At 41.8% G+C, this 20,698-nt stretch overlaps 1 protein-coding gene across 1 annotated transcript in view; it reads right to left on the reverse strand.

Annotated features, from left to right (window-relative positions):
• Nucleotides 1-311: 311 nt before the first annotated feature.
• The window catches only part of LOC137996584 (PH-interacting protein-like), a 40,671-nt gene continuing 20,284 nt past the window's right edge, over nt 312-20,698 (reverse strand). The window contains exons 24-43 of the mRNA XM_068842044.1: nt 18,944-19,157; nt 18,293-18,389; nt 17,913-18,148; nt 17,123-17,336; nt 15,122-15,244; nt 14,896-15,003; nt 13,913-13,985; nt 12,376-12,427; nt 11,625-11,707; nt 11,110-11,221; nt 10,155-10,216; nt 9,598-9,907; nt 7,614-7,739; nt 7,301-7,370; nt 6,579-6,632; nt 6,376-6,411; nt 5,549-5,614; nt 4,407-4,502; nt 3,097-3,249; nt 312-2,612 (exon numbers count right to left, since the gene is read on the reverse strand). Coding sequence (XP_068698145.1) covers nt 1,488-2,612; nt 3,097-3,249; nt 4,407-4,502; nt 5,549-5,614; nt 6,376-6,411; nt 6,579-6,632; nt 7,301-7,370; nt 7,614-7,739; nt 9,598-9,907; nt 10,155-10,216; nt 11,110-11,221; nt 11,625-11,707; nt 12,376-12,427; nt 13,913-13,985; nt 14,896-15,003; nt 15,122-15,244; nt 17,123-17,336; nt 17,913-18,148; nt 18,293-18,389; nt 18,944-19,157 — 3,410 coding nt within the window. The 3' untranslated portion in view covers nt 312-1,487. The remainder of the gene's footprint in view (nt 2,613-3,096; nt 3,250-4,406; nt 4,503-5,548; nt 5,615-6,375; nt 6,412-6,578; nt 6,633-7,300; nt 7,371-7,613; nt 7,740-9,597; nt 9,908-10,154; nt 10,217-11,109; nt 11,222-11,624; nt 11,708-12,375; nt 12,428-13,912; nt 13,986-14,895; nt 15,004-15,121; nt 15,245-17,122; nt 17,337-17,912; nt 18,149-18,292; nt 18,390-18,943; nt 19,158-20,698) is intronic.

A 20,698-nucleotide genomic window follows, 5' to 3' on the forward strand; every position in this document is an offset into this window, starting at 1 on the left:
GTGGTAAGAACAAAAAAGTGGCACAAAAAGCGATAGCCGAGTGTGTCACTGATGTTCTTACCACATTTTGACATCTTCTGTGATCTATTACTGAACAGACGCATGGCAACATGGAATCTATTTGTTTTATATAATGAAGATTTAAACTTTATTCGCATAAAAGCTGATGGTGACGTCAATTGTGCGTCTGTCCCCAAATAGATCATAGGCAAGAACCAATCAAAATGCGAGAATAACTTGGGTTATTACATAATGCCTCCTACATGACGTAGTTACACTGGAAAACGCTGTAGATACGACGAAAACTTGAACTCGTTTCCTCACACGTTCGCTTTATTTTATTAGCAAATTTCACATTTAAAAAAATTATAATAGCTAATAGAATTTAAGTTTTCACAAGCCATGCAAAATGACAAGAAAATGAATCGTACAAAAACTCCAAGAGAGATTAGTTTCTTTGCGTACAAAAACGTGAAAAATTAGGCGTCTAAAAGCGGAAATATAGATTTGTGCATCGCATGGCGTCGCGAATGTGACATAAACAGAAAAGTGTTGCGCATATGAAAAATTTAAGTTAACTCTGGTCAGTCACATAAATTACAATATTTTCAAAATGCTGTATATACAATAATGAATCGTAAATATTTGGCACAAACGTGCTTGTGTTCAATCCTTTGTGTGCTGACTGAATTTTAGCGACACTTTCGGCAGCACAACTTGAAGTATTTTCGGTATTGTTTAATCAGTTTAGTCCTTGGTGTTGTTTTTCTTTTTCAAGGGAATATGTTGCCACTTAAACGAATAACAACAGTTCAAAATTCTATATTAGCGGTCAGTAAATCGGTATTTCATTTTATACAGAAAACTTTGATTTGACTCAATTGCAAGAGCTTGGCGTTGAGGTTTGGAAGTTAGAGTCCCTTCAAACTCTTGTCCAGTAGAATTAATTCACGGTGGCTTTGGGAGTGTTTACCTTTTCAGACTGTTCTGTTACTCGGATTTCATATCTGCGTTCATTTAACATTAACATTTTCTTCTTCTTCTGTCCGCGTTCACTCGGGTAAAGGACAGGTTACAAAAACCAGTTTCTTTTTCATCACCCGTGTCCAAGAAGAGCGATTAAATGTGACACTGTCAAGAGTTTTGAAGAGATTATCGTTTTCCTGTGTAATTTTTCAATAACACTGGGAGATGACTTGAAACCAACGACCAAAATAACGCAACTAGCCAAGATTGCATTATCTATCATTTGCCTGGAGACAATCACTGTCTCCCCGTTTTAATTAGGCATTACTGAAGCATTCCAAAGAAGCACATTCAATTCCCAACTCCTTCCAACGAGTATTCAGCTTCAGGTTAATTACGGCAGGACCACCTTCTCACCCAAGTCCTTCTCACCAACATTTCACTCTGCGACTCCGCAAGGAGACCGAATACCAGCTCATACAAAAATCAAGACGCTGTTTGCCAACCAGCACACCCACCTTTCATTCCACGTAATCCTGCATTCTTATCGCTGGTTTTCGAACTCTCCCTCGACTGGAAACACCTATAATCTCATTACCAACCGAATCACTCTCACTATCGGAATCATTTTCATTGTATCTTACATGACGCACAGACGAGTTTCTTCGCAAGCTCCTCCTTGTGGGAGCACTAGCATTGCTTTGAGAAGTTTCGCTAGTTCTTCGCGCGGAGCTCGTGGTCGGCTTTGCTCTATTCGAGCGTGTGTTCGTGGTGGGCGTGCGATTAGTTCTTAAAGCTACAGTTGGACGATGTGTTGGACGCGCCGTCTTGCGGCGTGTCTGATGTCGAGAGCCCTCCCTACTGTCATCACTTTCGTCTTCTTCCTCTTCTTCGTCTTCATCATCTTCCTCATCATCTTCGTCTTCGTCTCCCTCGCTATCGCCACCTTGTTCTTGGTCTTCTTCATCGCTCTCCTCTTGTTCCTCTTCCCCTACTTCCTCTTCCTCTTCCTCTTCCTCTTCCCCTTCGTCTTCAGATTCCTCGTCGTTTACACTCGCACTTCGTTGAGCTAATGAAGCGCTCCTGCGAGTTGAATATCTACCTATCGTAGGTCCGTTGGTAACAGCCTCCTCCTGTGAGTTTTGACGAATCCTCGAAGCAGGAAATCTCATGACAAGTTCCCGCCGCGCACTTGATCTTGTCGACCTTGTCGGCCTTCCATTTGCCAACAATTCTGTCTCAACAAACGCGTTATCATTGTCCCTAGAGTGACGGGACTGCGGATTTGCCCGGGAATTTCCACGGGTCTCTGTCCGATCAGTTTGATGCCTGTATCCATTTACTTGTTCCGATTGAGAAGTTACCGAAGCGCGAGTGGCTATTGAACGAGTTCTACTTTCGCGAGTGCTAAGCGAATCTGAGTTCGATCCTACATCCGAAGACGAAGCTGTATTCGTTTGGCTTCCTGAATGAGGCATGCGCTGCCTGGGCACACCGTTGCTATCCGGAGCATGTGATTCCAGCAGCCGGATTGTCCGTAGTCTTGTGCGGCGAGCTCCACCAGATGCAGACTCGTACCAGTCACTCAGGACGTTGTCGATGCGATCTTCGAACATGGCAGATAAACGAATGGTCATGCTGTAAATCTACAAAACAACAGCACACAAAACCAACTGAGAAACATGCTAGAGACGATAAGGGTAATCGAAAGATAACTTCATGCAGTATAAGAGCTATTGTACAAAGTGCGAGACTAATCCTATCGCAAACTTGCCAGCTCACAATAAAAGAAAATTTCGAGAAAATGGCTTCGACAACCGATTCATCTTTGGCAGAGTTTGGTAGTTTCGCTCCATCCTAACGAATACAAAAACTGAAAATTGAAAATTGTACTGGTCGCTTCTGTGATTCATACCATTCACTGATAAGACAGGCAGGAAAATAAAGTTAATATGGTAATTTCCTTCAGTGAAATGCCTAGAAAAGAGCTCCCACGCAAAGCTCCTCCTTAAAAGGCCACGGTCCATTCTCGTCACCAGAGCCTTGGAGAAACTTTGCGTTTGCGCAAACTCTGCGAAAAGAAACGACTTCAATATTGCTTGAAAAAAACGTGTAACAAGACAAACTTACCCTTGACCTTGGCATTGTGTTGTAAGCTCGTGAATTTGAGAAGATCAAACGTACATCACGCACAAACGTATCGGGATCGGTGTATAAATTATTTTCCAGTCGCTGATAAACGGTGCTAAAATCCATGGCTTCCGAAACAACTTCTGTGTAATCCTACAGAAAAGAAGAACACTCGGCAATTAGCAAACAGCATTTGTTTGTCACATCAAAGCAAACACACCAAACGCACATGACGTCACAGCTGCCAGTATCGATGTCCGAAGACAAACATCATTTCAAATCCAGTGGGTCGTGTATCAAAGATCCCGAAACGTTTCGGGCATATTTCGAGTAATATAAAACGCTTTGTATCTTCAAAAGGAAAACGTTTCAAGTCATGCAACTTTGCAATTGTTTTGTTTGCTCAGGTGTTGAAAACATGTTCAAAAGATTAATTTTTCAAAATGAACATTTCTTAGTTCAGTAGAAGGAAGGATTACGTTTTTGCAAACGTTGGCCCTGTAGCACTTATATTTGAACAGACTTAACTGATTAGAGTGTAATGTGAAGTGTGGACCAATTTCCATTAGTAGGGCTAACGCTCACATGGTTCATATGGGGTAGAAACCCAGCACTTCACATTACATTCTAATCAGTTATGTGTTAGTCCAGTAGTTTCCCGAATTGCTTATCGGGCCTGAAAAGCTTCCTGGACTTTTGAGACACAGGCCCAGGGGGCCCGTTACTCGAAAGTCCCGGAAACTTTTCGGGCCCGAAAAGCCATTTGTGAACGTGCCAACCGCTTGTTCAGGAAAGTTTTCAAGGTAACAAAAAGCAAATGCAATGGCCGGGAAACGGAAATGCCACATCTTCAGCCAGATTGTCCAGCATCTGTTTACCGGCTGCAATAGTTTTAAACACACCTGAAAATCGATTGGAATCAAGGACTTAACCGTTGCCTTTAAAATGGTCTACAAACATCCCACATGTCACTCGCTTTTGCCTAAGGAAGAAAACTAACGATTCCAGGGGCCCGTTTACGAAACTGCGATCTGCAGGTTTTGACATGCTGGCCTCGGTTGTTCAAACGATGGATAGCGCTATCCACCGGAAAAATCACTATCCAGCGGATAAACACTAGCAAAACCGATTGAGTTATCCAGTGAATAGTGATTTATCCGGCGGATGGCACATCCATCGTTTGAACAACTGGGACCTGGTCTTTAACATCTTTCAAAATGACAAAAAAGCAAAATGATTTTAGAGTTTGGTTACTGAAAACCTCGAGACATCGGAACGTTCGAGAAACGGATCCCAGGGCTATTACTTACCGGGAACTCGTTGAGGTCAACGGGGTGTCGAAAGGGAGTCGCATCTTCACGCGATACTAGAAAATCCAACAGCTCATGTGCAGACTGCATCCAAGGCTAAAAAACGAAAGTCATCATAAAGGACAAATTTTTGATGACACAATCCTTTGGACAAGGGTCTAGGCTCGTGATAAGTATATTTCACACAGTCAAAAGTTTCAAATGTAGCAAGATCCTATAGCACAGCTCCATAATAAAAAAGGAAGCTAAGCCTCAAACAAATGCCTGTTATCTTTACTCTTGCAAGCCCTCAGGAAGAGGCACGCAACAAAATGCGGTGACCCTGCCGTAACCTTGCTTTGGAGCACAACTGTAAACATTTCATTCATCATCATCACCATCATAATCATTTAAATAGTTTTAAGAAAACGACAAATTGTTTCAAACAATTTGTCGTTTTCTTAAAACTATTAGTAATGCGAAGGCGGCCAGTCCGATAGCTAGTCAATCAATCAGTTAGACACAGACGGACAATACGCCAAACGTGACCTCAATTACAGGTCTTTACAGTTGAGAAAAATTACTTGTGGACACTATCAAGTCCCGTCTTAAATCATACTTTACACAACATGCCCGGGTTGCTCGAAGCATGGTTAGCGTTTTCGTGGAAGCGGGAATCACCCCCACACGCAGCCGCTAACTGGCTCCGTCACACTGAGTAATCAGTGGAAACAACTTACCTGGCCCAGACTTACCTAGAGATCACCAAGGAAGCGGGAGGGCCGGGAAGGGGCAAGAATCCGCAAAGGTTCGCTAACAGGGAGCAATTGATCCGCAAAGATCAACAAGCAACAATGCACGAGAAAGGCAACATGACACAAAGGCCCTGCAAATCCCCAAAGGGCCACCCCGCAGGTCACGTACCGTAAAGGGTGAAACCGCTGACCGCTATTAGTTCGAGTCTAACTTAGCCTAAATTATATTTAGCCACATTTAAATACCATGGAAACCTGTAGGTTTTGATACTTAACCAACGGTTAGCGCTAATCAGGCTTCGAGCAACCGGTCCCAGGGGGTTCACAGAACGTTGAAGCGTTCGCGAACACCTCTAAAATCTCCTCAATAAAAGTCCGAGATTTCTTCACTGCCACCAGTCGACTTACCTCGACCGGCGGCGAAGGAGATGGCTCTCTTTTGATATGCTTGTTTGGACGTTCAGAGCTGGATCCCTTAAAAGAATGTGAAAGGGAATTCAAAGTTATTACTCTACTTACCACTATAAAAAGGCAGAAAAGTCTAAAGACTAAAGACAACCCCTCCACCTACCCCCAAAACCGAATTATGCGAAATAGCATTGGGAGTTAAATGTGGGCGAAGTATCCTAGCAATAAACTAGGTATGAGCGGTTCCGGAGTACAAAAACAGAATGAAATGCTGCATTTGCATTGCTCACGTTTTCGTGGAAGCATCAGATTTGGTGAAGTCACGTCGTCGTTACGCAAATTACCTCACAAATATACGCTAAAACACGCAGCACGATTCCAGTGCAGCACGATTTAGCCGGAGACAACAACGAGCGGCGAAGTCGCGCGGAGAATGGGAATGAGTCCTCCCCATTCTCCGCGCGGCTTCGCCGCTCGTTGTTTGCCTCCCGTGCCAACAATTTGCCATTATCAAAAATACCATAATACTCTTTGTTTGTCCCTCCAAAAGTTTGCATGAGCATTGTTTCCAGTTCCTCTTGACGCCATTGTAAGTCCCAAAAGAAAATAAAAACAATGCTAATGCAAGATTTTGGAGGGACAAACAAGGAGTATTATGGTATTTTTGACGCTTGCTAATCCCATCAGCTACGCAGCTTAAGCACGATTATATTTCCTCATTACACCGATGATATTGTTACGTGGAGTTGTTGCCGGAGTCATCCTTCTGTAATTCATTTTGTTTTGTCAACTATTGGTAACAGGTAAACAAAAAACCTTTGACTCACTCGTTTTCTTTTCCGTGAGCCCGGTACAGCAGAACCCTGTAAAACAAATTGAAACTAGATAAAGCGACCAGAATCCACGAAACTAAACCGGAATAACGAACGACGTGGAAGATAAATTCCCTTGGACGCTGTGCAAGTGCGGAAGTAGGAAAACAAACTTATTAGAAACAATATGGAATAAATAAAGATGGCAAAAATTCTACCTGAGAAGATTCTCCTTCCCCAGCCGATTCCTCAGACATATTGTCAACTTGCACCTGAAATTTGAATAGGGGATACATTAGGTGGTTTTCTGAATTTCCAATGACAGTGTCCCCACCACCCCCTTGGACTGTGGACATGCCATGAGTCGCAGCCAGTGATCGAAAAAATATTCGGAGACCTCGTTGTGGGGGTCTAGTACTTCATTGATGTTTCGACAGTAAATCCTGACTGTTGTTCAATACATACACGGACGCACATTCACCATAAGCAGAAGTCCTAACATGGCGTTCTTTAACACATTCGATGCGCTATAAGATTACCATTACATCATAAAAAGTAGCATTTGTATTATTATTTGGGGAAGTGCTGTATCAAATTTACAAACTTGAAGCGAAGAGTTTTGTAAAATAATGCAAACAGCGCCAGCTTTGAGTACTTGTAGCTTCTGTTTAGTTTTCAAATACGACATTTTAACGAAGAAAGTCGAACAAAAAGTTGATTTAAATGAAAGGAAATTTGAATGTCTTCGTTTCTCTTGAGGAATAATTCGTTGGATGCTCCCCCGGTGTTACGGAAGTCGTAGGTTCAAATCTTGCATTGGACTCCGATTTTTCAGTCGTCCTTTTGCCCGTTGCCAAGCAACAAGTTTCCCATCCTCCACACATGCGCTTTACACCTTAAACGTCTATAGTTGCATTTGAGTTAAATCCTTATTATATACCTCGACATCTCCGTCAACAATAGCTTCTTCATCGTCGCACAGTGAGAGTATATCGATACACGTGGAGTCCCTTTCAAATAGGAAGATAAATAAGCAATGAAACAGAAACGTGAAACAAACTTTTACCGCATTTTTATATTCCTTTTGATGTTTCAAAACTAGATTGATTGGAATGGACTTGAATGTAAATATTGACTAATGATCACTTGTTGTGCTACCTCTAAAATAAAGCAATTCCGTAAACTTGTCGGGAAATTTGCGAAAAAGATCCATCGTTTCTCATTATATCTCCTTCTCTTTCTCCTATAGTTACCTGATAAATGCACTGAGCACTGTTACGAGCTTAGAAGAATTTCTAACAATTTGGCTTTCCTCTTCGTTGTATAACCGAGCGTTCCGTTCCAGCTGCTTGACTTCCCAGAGAAGAGAGAGGACTCGGCTAACAGAGAAGAATAACGCATTACGTTAATCGAATGCATACAGTCACTATAAATATCACACGGCTAAAGACATGGAGTATGACAAGTCTTTCTCCAAAAAGGCGTCAAGTGTATTCAGCAAAGATTTGGTTTCGCTCTGACGAAGGGCTAATGCTCGAAACGTCAGGTTTTAGAATCTCTGTACGGTGGCCAATTTACATTATCAACTGATGAAACCAAATTTTTGTATACTACTTCCCGACCGACGCAGCATCACAGTTTCTTTAGAAACTACCTCGTTCATTTATTTAGCAAAGGGTCACTAGTTCGGGACATTGCATGTACAGAAATCAAATCAACTTATAACAAACCATAGATTAATATTTGGGAAGAGGGGAAAACCGGAGTACCCAGAGAAAAACCCCTCGGAGCAAATCAACCCACGTGTGAGGCCAAGTCTGGCAACCGAACCCGGGTTGCATTGGTGGGAGGACAGCGATCTCACGACTGCGCCATCTCTGCTCCCTAAAGACCGCACCGTGACTGGACTGTTTGTTGTTTGTTCCGGTCGAAGAACTGGACAATATATATACTTACCTTCGTTCGTCCTTTTTTTTTTCACTCTTTGCTTTATGCTTCAGTTTCTCTTCACTATACGTTTAACAGTTTTTTTACGGATTTCTTCCCCACTGAAAAAAATTTGCTTCGCATGTTTTAATTGACCGCTATCGTGTCCTTTAATTTCTTTAATTTTTAGAATTTATGAAATTTCACGTGTCTGAACTCCGGAATGGACATGAATGAAAGTTAGAAAGATCTTCGCATTCATATGGATAGCAATTAACTTAAGCAACTGCAAGCAACCTTGAAAAAATCAAAAATTTGGTTTATCAACGGAGTTGATAATGTAAATTGACCACCGTACAGAGATTCTAAAAGCTGACGTTTCGAGCGTTAGCCCTTCGTCAGAGTTTCTTTAGAAACTACCCCTTCATTCACTTGAAAAAATCAGGCTTCAAAGGGATTCGAGCAAATTTCGCACTTTTTGCGTCTCTTCGGATTTATCTTACGACAATATCTTTGATCGAGTTTTATTAGGATCAACCGTTTCAATCGCAACCGGTTTAAAGTGCCACTATAATAAAAAAAACATCACTTCCTTTTTCCCTTCAAATTTTGAGACTATGTTTGCTAACACCTGACTGGCAAGATTTTAAGCATGGATTATCCAAAGACCGTTTACTTTCCGTGTAAGTTTTAAATTTCACGGTGCGCCATTACTCAAGTTCAAAACTGACCGATTTGACTTCAGAGTGTTAGATCCAGGGAAAAGTGACGTCTGAGGCTCACTAGCTTAAATTGCAGCGTCTGAATGCTGCTTGTTATATATGCAAAACGCGAGTTTGAAAGTCTGAAAGCCCAAAACTCCCGTGCTGCATATTAATTCTGCGGCGTACACACGCATTGCATTCTTAAACTAGTAAGCCTTTGACGTAATTTTCTCTTAGATCCAGCTCTCTCACGAACTTAAAGCTAGTAATGGCGGAAAACCTTAGACAGCAATGACCAGAACCAGGTTGCTGACCAGCGGTTTTCGTTAAAACAATGGTTTGCTGGGGGTGCTCAGTCTCGCGGGCTCAGAAAACCTGGTTGTGGTCATCGTTATTTAATAAACAGGTGTGTTTTTGAAATCAAGGCTTAAGACTTTGGTCACTTTGTGTTTAGATAGCATAGTTTTGAAGTCCAAAGAAAAATAATAATTGACATTTTGGTCACAGGGGCACTTTAAGGTTTCCCTAAGGTTTTTATGAATACAACACGACTTTACTCTTCAGCAACGCAACTGCTCTATAAATTCCATAATGAAACCGGTCTTACCGGTAATACTTGTTTAAGAGCTTCTCTCGAAGGGTGTGAAGATCAGTAGGGTAAGGCACTACACTCCAATAATCCGGATATGCCTGTACATCCACAGGGTACACAAATGGTCCGGCAAAATTCAACTGACTCAGAGCCTCCAATCCTGGTACAAGCCTTTCTGTCATAGCCTCTCGCCCTTCACCAAACCAGTCGGGCTCGTTTGGTTCGTACGCCAGCGAAATTCGCTCTTCGTCGGTCAGTGGTATGTTACTGGTCGCCGCGCCGGACGCGTCCATGTCTTGCGCTGAGAGGTCTGGGTTCCCTGGGTCTAAAAAGGTGGACAGATTTTTCGCTTATGGCTTTTTCGTAAGTAACTCCGGTTCAAGCAAAGTGATGCGCTGAAAAGGCGCGTGCTGGGCACGGGGAAATCATATGCAACCTCGTTCCCAGGGTCTCTCTTCTCTGCTTCCATTGTCGTTGAGAAGAGAGACCCTGGGAACGAGGTTGGATCATATGACGATAAAGAAAAGCTTCTAAATGCGGAGCTACAAGAAAGTGCTGATTGTGATACGTACCGCGTTCTGTGACAGGCTGAAGATCCCAAGGACTCATTCGCTCTACCTCACCAGTGTCCCATCTAAAAATATCAAAAACAACGGACATTAAGGGACCCAAAACACGAAAGAATAGCAATACTATTTTCATCCTCTATGAGGCAAAGACGTGATTTATGTCCAAACGGCGAAAGCAAGCTAAAAAATCCGAGTCCAAAATGGAGGTGTATTACATGAGGTAAAATCATTATCCAACTCTGTAGGTCACTGAACTGAAACGCAGAAGACGATTACAAATATTCTGAGATATTCTGCATTTAGTTATTTGCACCGTTGCTAAACTGATCACATTTTTGTCACAGCACTCCCGGAAAAAAAATTCATATATTCTCTGCTTGGAGAACAAGTTAGAGGATGTTCAATACCATACATTCATTTGCCAAGGCAGATGCAATATTTGCGGGAGATCTGTATGAAACGTACATGCTTACTCATAAAGTTTTCACAGAACCACGCCACTTCCGGTTGTCTTCCGTCGCTCAAAGACGCCGGGAAGGGGGGTCTTCTCCAAACTTTTCGGGTGTATTTCAAGTGACAGAAAACTGTCTTCAAAGCCGTTTCTAGTCGTAAAACTTCGCGATTGTTTTATTTTATCTGGTCTTGAAAAGATAATCAAAGATCGACTCTTATATCTCTTATATCTTAGTTCCACAGATTGCTTTTCGGGCCCAAAACTGAGGTCTCGGAGCTTTGGAGAAACAGGCCCCAGTACATGAACTCTCAATTAGCGAGCGCAAGTTATTTTACTCGCAGAAAGTTCACTTTCTTTTTCTCCCAAGCCTTCCTCTGCTTCAAACCTTGAAAATGGAGGCAAAACATTTTGAAAAGACGTATCCTGAGCTTGCATTTGCTGACAATGAGCTTTTACTAATGTACCCATATTCATCAAATAACTGTTGTGAATTTTATTTCTCACCTTACAGTAAAGCACTGAAAATGCGTGTCCGGGAATTCGGTTTGAAAAGGGCTTCTATCAGTGATCTCACCGGCCCACCAAGTCTCGTCGATAACGCTGCGAAAGCGATCCCCTGAAACAAGAGGAAACAATTGTGGTGAACAAATCGCTTACTCCGGCGACCAGGGAGAGCGACCAACTGGTGGTTTACAATTAATTTCAAGAGACACAAACAAAACAAGCTAGTGAGAGATCTATTGTTTTCGTTCACCAACATGGCAATGATGACTTATCATGAAAACCAACCATAAACCATCAGACTACTAGCAGTTACTCTGTCAGTCAAGCTGCCCGCTTGTTTTGTCACGCAATCGAGAGAAACGGCCGAGAGAGGGTTGGGAAAGGGGCTTCCTCGGCCATTTCTGTTAATTGCGTGACTAAACACAATTGAGCCAAAAAGCGCGCGGCTCGAGTGACATTGAAGAGAATGATAGCGGTCGAATAAACGTGACGGCCTGAGTTCACGGCAAACAAACCTGGCCTCCAGTTCCTACCAACTGCTCGATCAAAGGTTTGTCTCAATATTAGAAAGTCTAATACATCCGGCATATCGTGATATCTGGAGAAGAAAAACAACAAAAAATGACAACACTGCAAGAAACGGTCATCGAAGGTTGGCCGCACCAAATAGAAATGAATTTACGAGAGATACGAATTTACATCTAGTGTATATCCCCATACGGCTCCCATAGACGGAGGAAGCGTCATGCTGATGTTTGGTGAGGGAAGAAAACAGGAGACCGGAGAATACAGCGGGGTCTAAAGCTGGCACAATTTTAAAAAAAGGGTTTAAAATCATGTCCACAATGGCGGGAGGCGAGTGCTGTTACCACTACACCGCCGCTGCTCAGATGCTCATAAATCCAGAAATCACATAAAGCCAGGAACCGTTGTTTCTCTGCTCGTCATCTCATAAGCGAGTTAAAGAAAGAAAGAAAGAAAGAAAGAAAGAAAGAAAGAAAGAACAACTTTTTTTTTAATAGTCAACCCAGCACAATCAAATGGCAATGGCTTATCAAAAGTCACATGTTTGTGATGACTTCAAACAAGTAATGATGTGAAACAAACCAAAGAACCGACAAACTGTTTAGGAAGAAACCAAGTTCATGTGACTATCTTCTTTCAAAATAAAGGTGTGTAAGGTGAACCTTTGTTTTGTTTTTTTTTTTCTTGGCAGAACACGGCTTGAATCGACTCATTTGAGGAAAATGAAGAGAAATCACTTACTTTACAGTAAAGGATGCTCCAGTACTGTTTCCTGTTTCAGGATTTATCAGAGCTAAAAACGGAAAAATTCAGGAGGTTCAATGAGCTGCCTTCACGATCACGAAACTATGTAATCAGCCACAAGAGCGAAAAATTTATACAGTGGAACCCCGTTAATACGGTCATCAACGGGCCAAAAAAAAAGGCCGTATTTGGTATTCTTAATTTAGCGCGAGTGGCCGTATTAACGGGGTGAAATTATAGAGGATTCTACTGTATGGGATTTAAAATTGTGGCCGTTGGCCGTATTAACGGGTGACGGCATAAACGAGGGTTTTCTATAAGAGAATGTATGACCATGTATCACCGTTTTGCCAGGCCAAAAAAAAAGTGGCCGCGAGAACGAGGTGACCGTATTACCGAGGCGGCCGTAAGGAAGGGGGGGTTCCACTGCATACAAGTTACAAGTACCCAACGCGGGAAAATTTTTCATTACGAAAAGATCTCGGAAAACGCCGGCCACTGAGAACCTTTGTGTCTGTAGTTATTTGTGCATTTCGTTCAGTTCGTGCTGATAGTTATCATGCCAAAAGTAAGAGACACTATTCTTCTGACTCACACCTTTAATTCAATCGAATGCTTGCTTTTATATGACGCCAATTCTCCCAAAAATCTTGAAGTTCCATGGACCGTATGCATAAAATGGTGGCCACGAAATTAGTAACAAAACAACCCAACCACGACAAAACAATTTATCTGTACCACACGTAAATAGAGATACATGAAATAAGTAATAGACTTAGGAAAGGTACAATGCCCCCTAGAAAATAACTAAGAAGCCGATCTAGATGGGAGGCAGAGAATCTTTTGTCTTTATGCTAATCATTCTCACTAGCCTTGTTAGCACGAACAAACTCAAAACAATTTTTGCTCCAAAGTGAGGCTAGTGAGGATTATTGGCACAAAGACAAAAGCATAATTTCTTGGCCGCTATTTATGAATACCGCGTCTATATTGGAGTTATTGGAGTTACGAACGATCCACCTGATGACAGACGACGAATGCATGATCGAGTTTAGGTTTTACAAAAACGATAAAATACGATTTGACTGAGATTTTGAATCTCCCAGCCCATGTTGTTTATTACAACAGCGTCTACATGGGACGTATACCTTATTCCAAAATGGCCGCCATTTTAGTATTCTTTTGTTTCGTTGCAAATTGGCCCTCTTGACCTCGCTTTCAAACGTAAAATTCAAAAACGAACGAGGCCAAAAGGGCCAATTTGCAATCAAACAAAAGAATAATAAAATGGCAGCCATTTTGGAATAAGGTATATAACTGAGGCGTAACGCGGAATAACGAACTAAAACTTAATACTGGAGCGCAACGCGGAAAAACACGAAATCATTGCCAAGCACCTGAGAACACTCAATGGGAACTTAAAGATTTGCGACGGCTACTTCAATGAAAACGTCACCTCAAAAAATAGAACTTTGTAATATGATCGTAAGCATGAACCCTGGCGCTCCCAGATCCAAACAAATTTAAACCTTACCCAACTTTAAACAGCACAGCGTTGGTGGACCAACTGAGTAATGTAAACTTACAATGCGGCATAACTCTTCACCCTGTAAATCACAGCAAAATAATTGACTTTGCTTCAAATATTATTTTATTAATAGTATTTAACGGAATGGTTAATTGTGCAAGGGCGTACAATTCTCTCTGTATAGTGTGTCTGTACTTTATTCAAGCGAAGAAATATTTGCGACGTCCGAAGAGCTTGGCCTACGCAGGAACGCTTCTTGTGGCGCTCTTTGTCCTCACATACTATTTCTACCGAAGTCCTGACGTGTCTTATTTTTCTCAATTCTCTGGTCTTTTTTCAGCTTTGAGCATTACTTGAAAATCCCGATGAATGCAACCTTTCTTCCCTCCAATGTGGCTAATGCAGTATGCAGGAGTTGCTCTTAGTCGCGTAACGATATGCTTATGCTATTGAAAAGCGTTACGCTTGTGAACTACACTCGTAGCCAAAAAAGGCAAGTCATGAGATGCAATTTTGATAATAATAATAACTAATAATAAGCTGTTTATCCTTAATCGAGGAGCTGCATTTCCATGAGGGGACACTTCGTGACGTTTATAGTCCAGTTTCAAGTACTCCATGACCGCTGAATAAAAACACTGTGGACCCATTTTCACAGGGTTACCCTCCATCTGAAGTGAACATATTCACAAATACCGGCTGGAAGGTGCACGAAATTTGAAACTAAACAATAGAAACAAGTCATCTCGCTTGAATTTGTGAATATATTCACTTCAGATGGAGGCTAACCCTATCAAAATGCGTCCTCAATGTTTTTATTCAGCGGTCATGGAGAGCTTGAAACTGGACTATCTGTATGATGTTGAAGTTGGGGAAAAGATCACTTGCATTTTTAGACATTCATTCATTTGTATCTGATTTATTAAGTTTACAACTAATCGAAGTAGGGGTATGATGCAAAAAAAAGCGGATTAATTGTGGCGACTGACCTTCAATCTCAGTTTGTAGAAGCACTGTTTCTTTGGGTTGATTTCGTAACATTTTGTAGCCATCACCTCTTTGACGTAAAGCTCATGGCCTTGCCGAAGATAATAAATCTGTGAAGGAATAATTTATAAGGTACAAAACAACAATCATACGAAATGGAAATTTCTTCATTAGGCTTTCCACACAAAAAAGATTAAAGCCTCTATGAACTGCTCATATTCTCCTCACCTCGTCTCCTATTTGCGGGACATACGGTGATATCCGGTTGACAGTACATATTAGCCAATCAGGAGGCTGGTAAAGGGTGATTAACTCCTGCACTTCGTCCCCAGCTTTAGGCTTCTTGGAAGGCTAGAAATAAACAAATTCAGATTTTAAGTTACGGGGTTTCGGTCTTGTTTGTTTGCAATCAACAGAAGGAAAAAATGGACATGCAACTTGCCTTTACTTCATGAACTAACATGAATTTCTCATTTACTGCTCGCTCGACTATAGATGGATTTCACGTGACGTCACAGCAGCCATGTTGGTGCACAGAATAATAGAGAAAAAAGTCTTTCGGGAATATGACTCTATCATAATGCAAAACATGAGCCATAATTTGGGTAGGGTCCGTCGTACCTCTTGTTGAACACTATATTTCATTGGCTGTATAGTGTATTGTCGTACTTCCTATTGTTTTCTGTGCTAAATCCATAGACCTTATTCATAAATGGCGGTCAATTTATAATTCTTTTGTCGAAGTGCAAATTAGCCTACCAAGCCTCGATACCATACAGTGAATTGAAAAGAATTCTTGCTCTAAAATGAGGCTTGGTAGGCTAATTTGCACGTGGACAAAAGAATTATAAATGTGACCGCCGTTTATGAATAAGGTCTATTGCTATCTTTGTTCGTTCTATTGTTCTTTTGGCCAATCCTGAAGCCCGTTAAATGAGGAACGACACGACCCCATAATTTGCTATTGTTTTTGTGCACCAACATGGCCGTCTCATCACGTGACTGAAATCCATCTATTGTTCCGTTTAGCAGACTCCCAAGTAGAACAAGCAAGTAGCACATGCAGCTCATACTAGGAGGATAAAAACTTAAACAGGTGCTACAATCAGTTAATTACTATAGGAAAATTCACCACCTGACGAGGGAATGCCACGTTAATTTTCACGCGAAAAACCGATATCTCACGGTGCGATATCGGTTATTCAAGTTAAATTAATGTTGAATTCACGAGTCAGGTGGTGATATTTTTCTTGAATTGCATAGCTTTTTCAAGAATGATGCCGTTTAATTTCCCTTTTCTGAACCTTGCAGTAATCAATACACGCTAAAAAAGGCCATTTCAAAGAGCTGTCTCGACAGACAGGAGCCAGCCAAAACAAAACAAAACAAGGAAAATCTTCCTCTTCTTCCTCACTTCCGCCAGGTTTTTGCATTGTAAACAGAAAAAAAAATTGCTTTGAAAACATAATTCCTTCCAACTTTTACCTGCATTGTTATGTAAGGCAAGGCGTTGCTACGGCGCAATATCAATCAGCCTCGCTGTCAAGTCGCAATTTTACTCTGAATACCTCGCCTCGGTGGCCAATCAGATGACGATAATTCTCCTTGCTATGCGATTCTATATAAAATTCTAACTAACAAGAAAAGAAATTCAGTCTATACTACAGTTTCTTGGGATATAATGAGACCTTAATGTCCTGAATAGCGGAGGCAGTGAGGCCGGTTAGGACGCTTGCCTTGAGATCCGAGAATCCTGGGTGCAAGACACGTTCTAACCACTCGTTGAATTTGGTCCTGGTAGTCCGTGGTTCAACTTCTCAGCTGCACTTGCAAATAGCCAACTGGTTTGCCTCCGGCCAGTTGGGGTTCTCAACAGTTGTCGTTGAATGTTCAGTTCTGTCGTGATTGTGTTTCATTGGACCTGAAAAGCTCCTATGGGGAGTGGTCAATAAAGTATGTATGTATGTAATAGCCTTAACGGAAGTTCATATAGCTTTCAAAGCCCTTAATTGTTTCTATTGCACAGCCTTAGCTGGTAGTAAATGCAAGAGCCATATAGCTATAGGGAATAGCTGGAGGTAAGCAGACCCACAACAAAGCCTGCGTTACTGAACAGGAGCTTTCCTGACTAGTTCTCTCGGTTAAAAATGCAAGCTGTGGCATCTTCTTTCCCCAAAACCAATCAAGCAGAAAAAACAGAAGTTGTGAATCACAGAACGGAAACTTAACCTTCTTTTTCTTTGTTGGTTTCTTGCTCTTTTTGCTTTCTTTCTTCACTTTAGGTTGTCTCTGTGGTGAGCTGGGACCTGGCTGAGCCGGCTCGGTTGTTTCCTCTTCGGATGTGCTCAACACTCTACAAACCCGTCGCGTTCGACGATTTTCCGTTTGTTGTTGAGTCCTCAATCCTACTTCCTCAGTCCAATCCGAGTATTCACTCGACTCGCTTCGTGTAAACAAGAAAAAATTGCTTTTAGTCTCGAAACAATTCACAAAAGAACAGAAAATAACAGGGGAGTAAAAAAAAAAGTTCGTTGATTCGATAAACTAGCCCCTGAAGTGAGCTAGGAAACGCATTATTTTATTTTATTGTTATTTTTTTTGCCCCGTTTTCAGACACTATCATCATCATTTCGAGCTGCCTCAGGCTACACACACTGCAAACAGGCATATTTTTTATTCAAATGAATGAAGGGGTAGTTTCTAAAGAAACTGTGATGCTGCGTCGGTGGGGAAGTAGTATACAAAAATTTGGTTTTATCAAAGGAGTTGATAATGTAAATTGGCCACCGTACAGAGATTCTAAAAGTACGGTGGCCAATTTACATTATCAACTCCGTTGATAAAACCAAATTTTTGTATATTTTTTATTCGCCCAGGAGGAAAGGCGAGTTTCGCTCTTGCTTGACACATTAACGACAGCTTAACGTATTTTGCTTTTGCTCAATGCTTGCGTCGCTGGTGAAAACTGAACCTGCCGGTGTCAAATCAGTGATTGCCTTCTTTCTACAACTTCCCTCACCTGCTACTTTCAGACCATTCTTCCTCGTCATCTTCCTCCTCAGTGTCACTCGGCGTGGCTGCTGCCTCCTCTTCTGCCGATTCCTCGACATCTAATGTGGCAGCAGCCCTGGTTGAGTACGCAGGTCGCCGTACTCCACGTGAGTGTTGCCCGGCTGTCCGACGATTTGAAGCACGGCGCGCAGCTTGCTGGGTTTTCTCTTGAACAGGACGCGGCTCCGGGACATGGACTGTTATCTGCATGAAAGTTAAAAATCAGAATCAGTGAAATGCACTTAAGGTTGCGAGGCTAGTAGCAAACAAGACATGAGTAAGGAGACAATTGCCTGAAATTGTCCAGATACATGCGAGGATCACTTCTCCCTTTCAAGAGTTACTTACTCTCTTTGATGTTGATGGTAATGCTCGTCTTTTCTTTTCTCTAAGATAGTGAAGCATCTCCTCCCTTCCCTGCATGAGGCGTCGCTCCTCGTCGTATCTTTGGGTAAAATGAAAGCGTTACTGCTTATAACGTTTGCAATATTTCTTTTTTTGGTTAAATTAGGGCTGCAACGGCCAACTCCTATGACCTTTCTCGAACGTAGTGGCATAAAAACGTCTCACTGTTGGGTAGAACCGTATTTACTGCACTAGATGAAGCGCAGCCCTCGAATAAGCATTGCGTCTAAAAAACCCAAAAAATAAAAATAAACAACCTAAAAAGCACTAAAATATAAAATTGAGGTTACCAAGAGATCACACCAGGGTTGCCACACATCAGTAACAAAAAAATTCCCTGACTTTTTCCTGACCTTAAAAAAGTTTTGTTTTTGCCTAATTTTCCCTGTCAAACGTTCGGGTTGGGAATTTGAAAACTCGTCTATGTCTCAAACCCATCTGATAAATTCCTCATGCCAATGAGTTCAAAAGCTTTTCCGTCTTAACTACAGAAATTGGACATCGTCGAGTAAAAGAACTAAAATACTAAAACCCAAAACACAACGACTTATCATTGTTATTAAGTTTTTTACCTCCCTGTAATTTTGAACTTACTTTGCCACGCTAGGTTTCCGGTTACGCACAATTCTCCTGTTTCTCCAGGCAGCAGTATCAGCATCTGACACATCCTGTATGACAGGTACGTTACCATGAACAAGCCGCACTCCTTCCACATCCCCCATCTGACGCATGCCTTGATTACGACTTCCGCCTGGGCTCTGCAGCGGAGGTACTGGACCTTGCCCATGCGCAGGTGGAGACTGAATAGCTGTTATGAGACAAGGCCAAGAAATCAACTCAAGAGACCCCTACATGTATTAACGATAACAGCGTTGAGCTGTTTTATGAGGCTAAATGTAATTTAGGAAAGGTTAATCTCAAGCCAATGCGGCATGCGGCCTTTTCGCGCCAAATGGGCGCGCCTTTATTTTGGGGGCGCACGGGAATCCAACAGGGCTTGCTTGTGCGTGGCCGTGTAATTTTTGCCGATCGTTGTGGATTCATTGAGCCTTACCCTTCCCGTCCCGAGTCTACTTGGTCGTGGAGGCAAATATCTGGTCAGGAAAGTGTTTTTTTCCCACTGGACCGTGTTCCAGTGTTACGGTGCCGGTCAGCAGCTGCTTCAGGGTGGTTCCCGCCTGCGGGTTGCCAATGATGCCACCCTGCAGTGCCTGGATCACAACAGGCCCCTTCCCGCTAACTTTTAAGGCACCAGTCCCCAAGCTCATCAATTGGCGATAATTTTAATGACCATTAAAATTCAAGTACAAGTTGCTTTTAAATTTACAGGCGGCTGTCAATTTAGTCACAGCAATTCAAAGACTATACTACTCTGGAAATAGCAACTGCAAATCCAGGCCAGTAGATTTTACACCAACGAAGTACGCACAAAAGAAGTTAATAAGAACACAATATTTGTTATTGATAGCTACACACCTCCAGCATAGTAGCAAGACTGACAGATATCTCAAGCATAGTACTGAAAAATGTTTCCCGTTGATTGTAACCTTAACCGAAAACTACAACCGAAGTTTTAAACGTCCAGACACACAACGGAGTGAAATAGACTATTGGTGGCATCAAATTTTTGTGAAATGCACTCTTATCGCCTACTTAAATTCTGGGTTGGCATTTGTTTCATTATTTTCTTCTTTTCAGTCTTTGCCCTATGGCTTAATAATTATGAGTACATACCTCTTACTAACCGAGTGCGAGGTCGGTACTGTAAAATTACGGACTGCGTTTTTTCCCGCGCGAGGCACAGGTAAGTTTACAGTACGGACCGAGAAAACGAGGTTAGTAAGGTATTTATTGTATCTCTGTGGTAATCAGCCGCGCGGGAAAGGAAATTAGTAAAAGTCAAGCAGAAGGTTCCACTGCGGCAAAGATTGCCTTGTCAAAAGCTGAAAAACGAAATATTCTTGGTTATTTGAAATAGTTGCTCACAAGATTCAAACAGTCTTATAAGTTTATGTAACAGAAACGAAGAAATGACACGAAAAAATTGCTAGAGAATGTTTTATGGAAGTTTTGAAATTTAGCGGGCCGTACAGCGGACCCAGCAGGCCGCACTGCAGAATATAGCCCGCTAATTTAGCCAATCACAGTCCACATACTACCAGAGAGATATAATAATACCAATTACCAAACAGTGTGCCTACTAATTCAAAGGTATTTTTGCCCTGATTAATAATTATGCAGGAAAGGTCAAATCTTAACAAGTGTTATTGAAATCCAAAAAGAAAATTGGGGGTAACCACCCATTTTTCAAAGATAATTCATGAACAATATTTGTAAAAAGCTCTAAAA

The sequence above is a fragment of the Montipora foliosa genome, chromosome 3 (assembly GCF_036669935.1).
Source record: "Montipora foliosa isolate CH-2021 chromosome 3, ASM3666993v2, whole genome shotgun sequence".
Lineage (NCBI taxonomy): Eukaryota > Metazoa > Cnidaria > Anthozoa > Scleractinia > Acroporidae > Montipora > Montipora foliosa.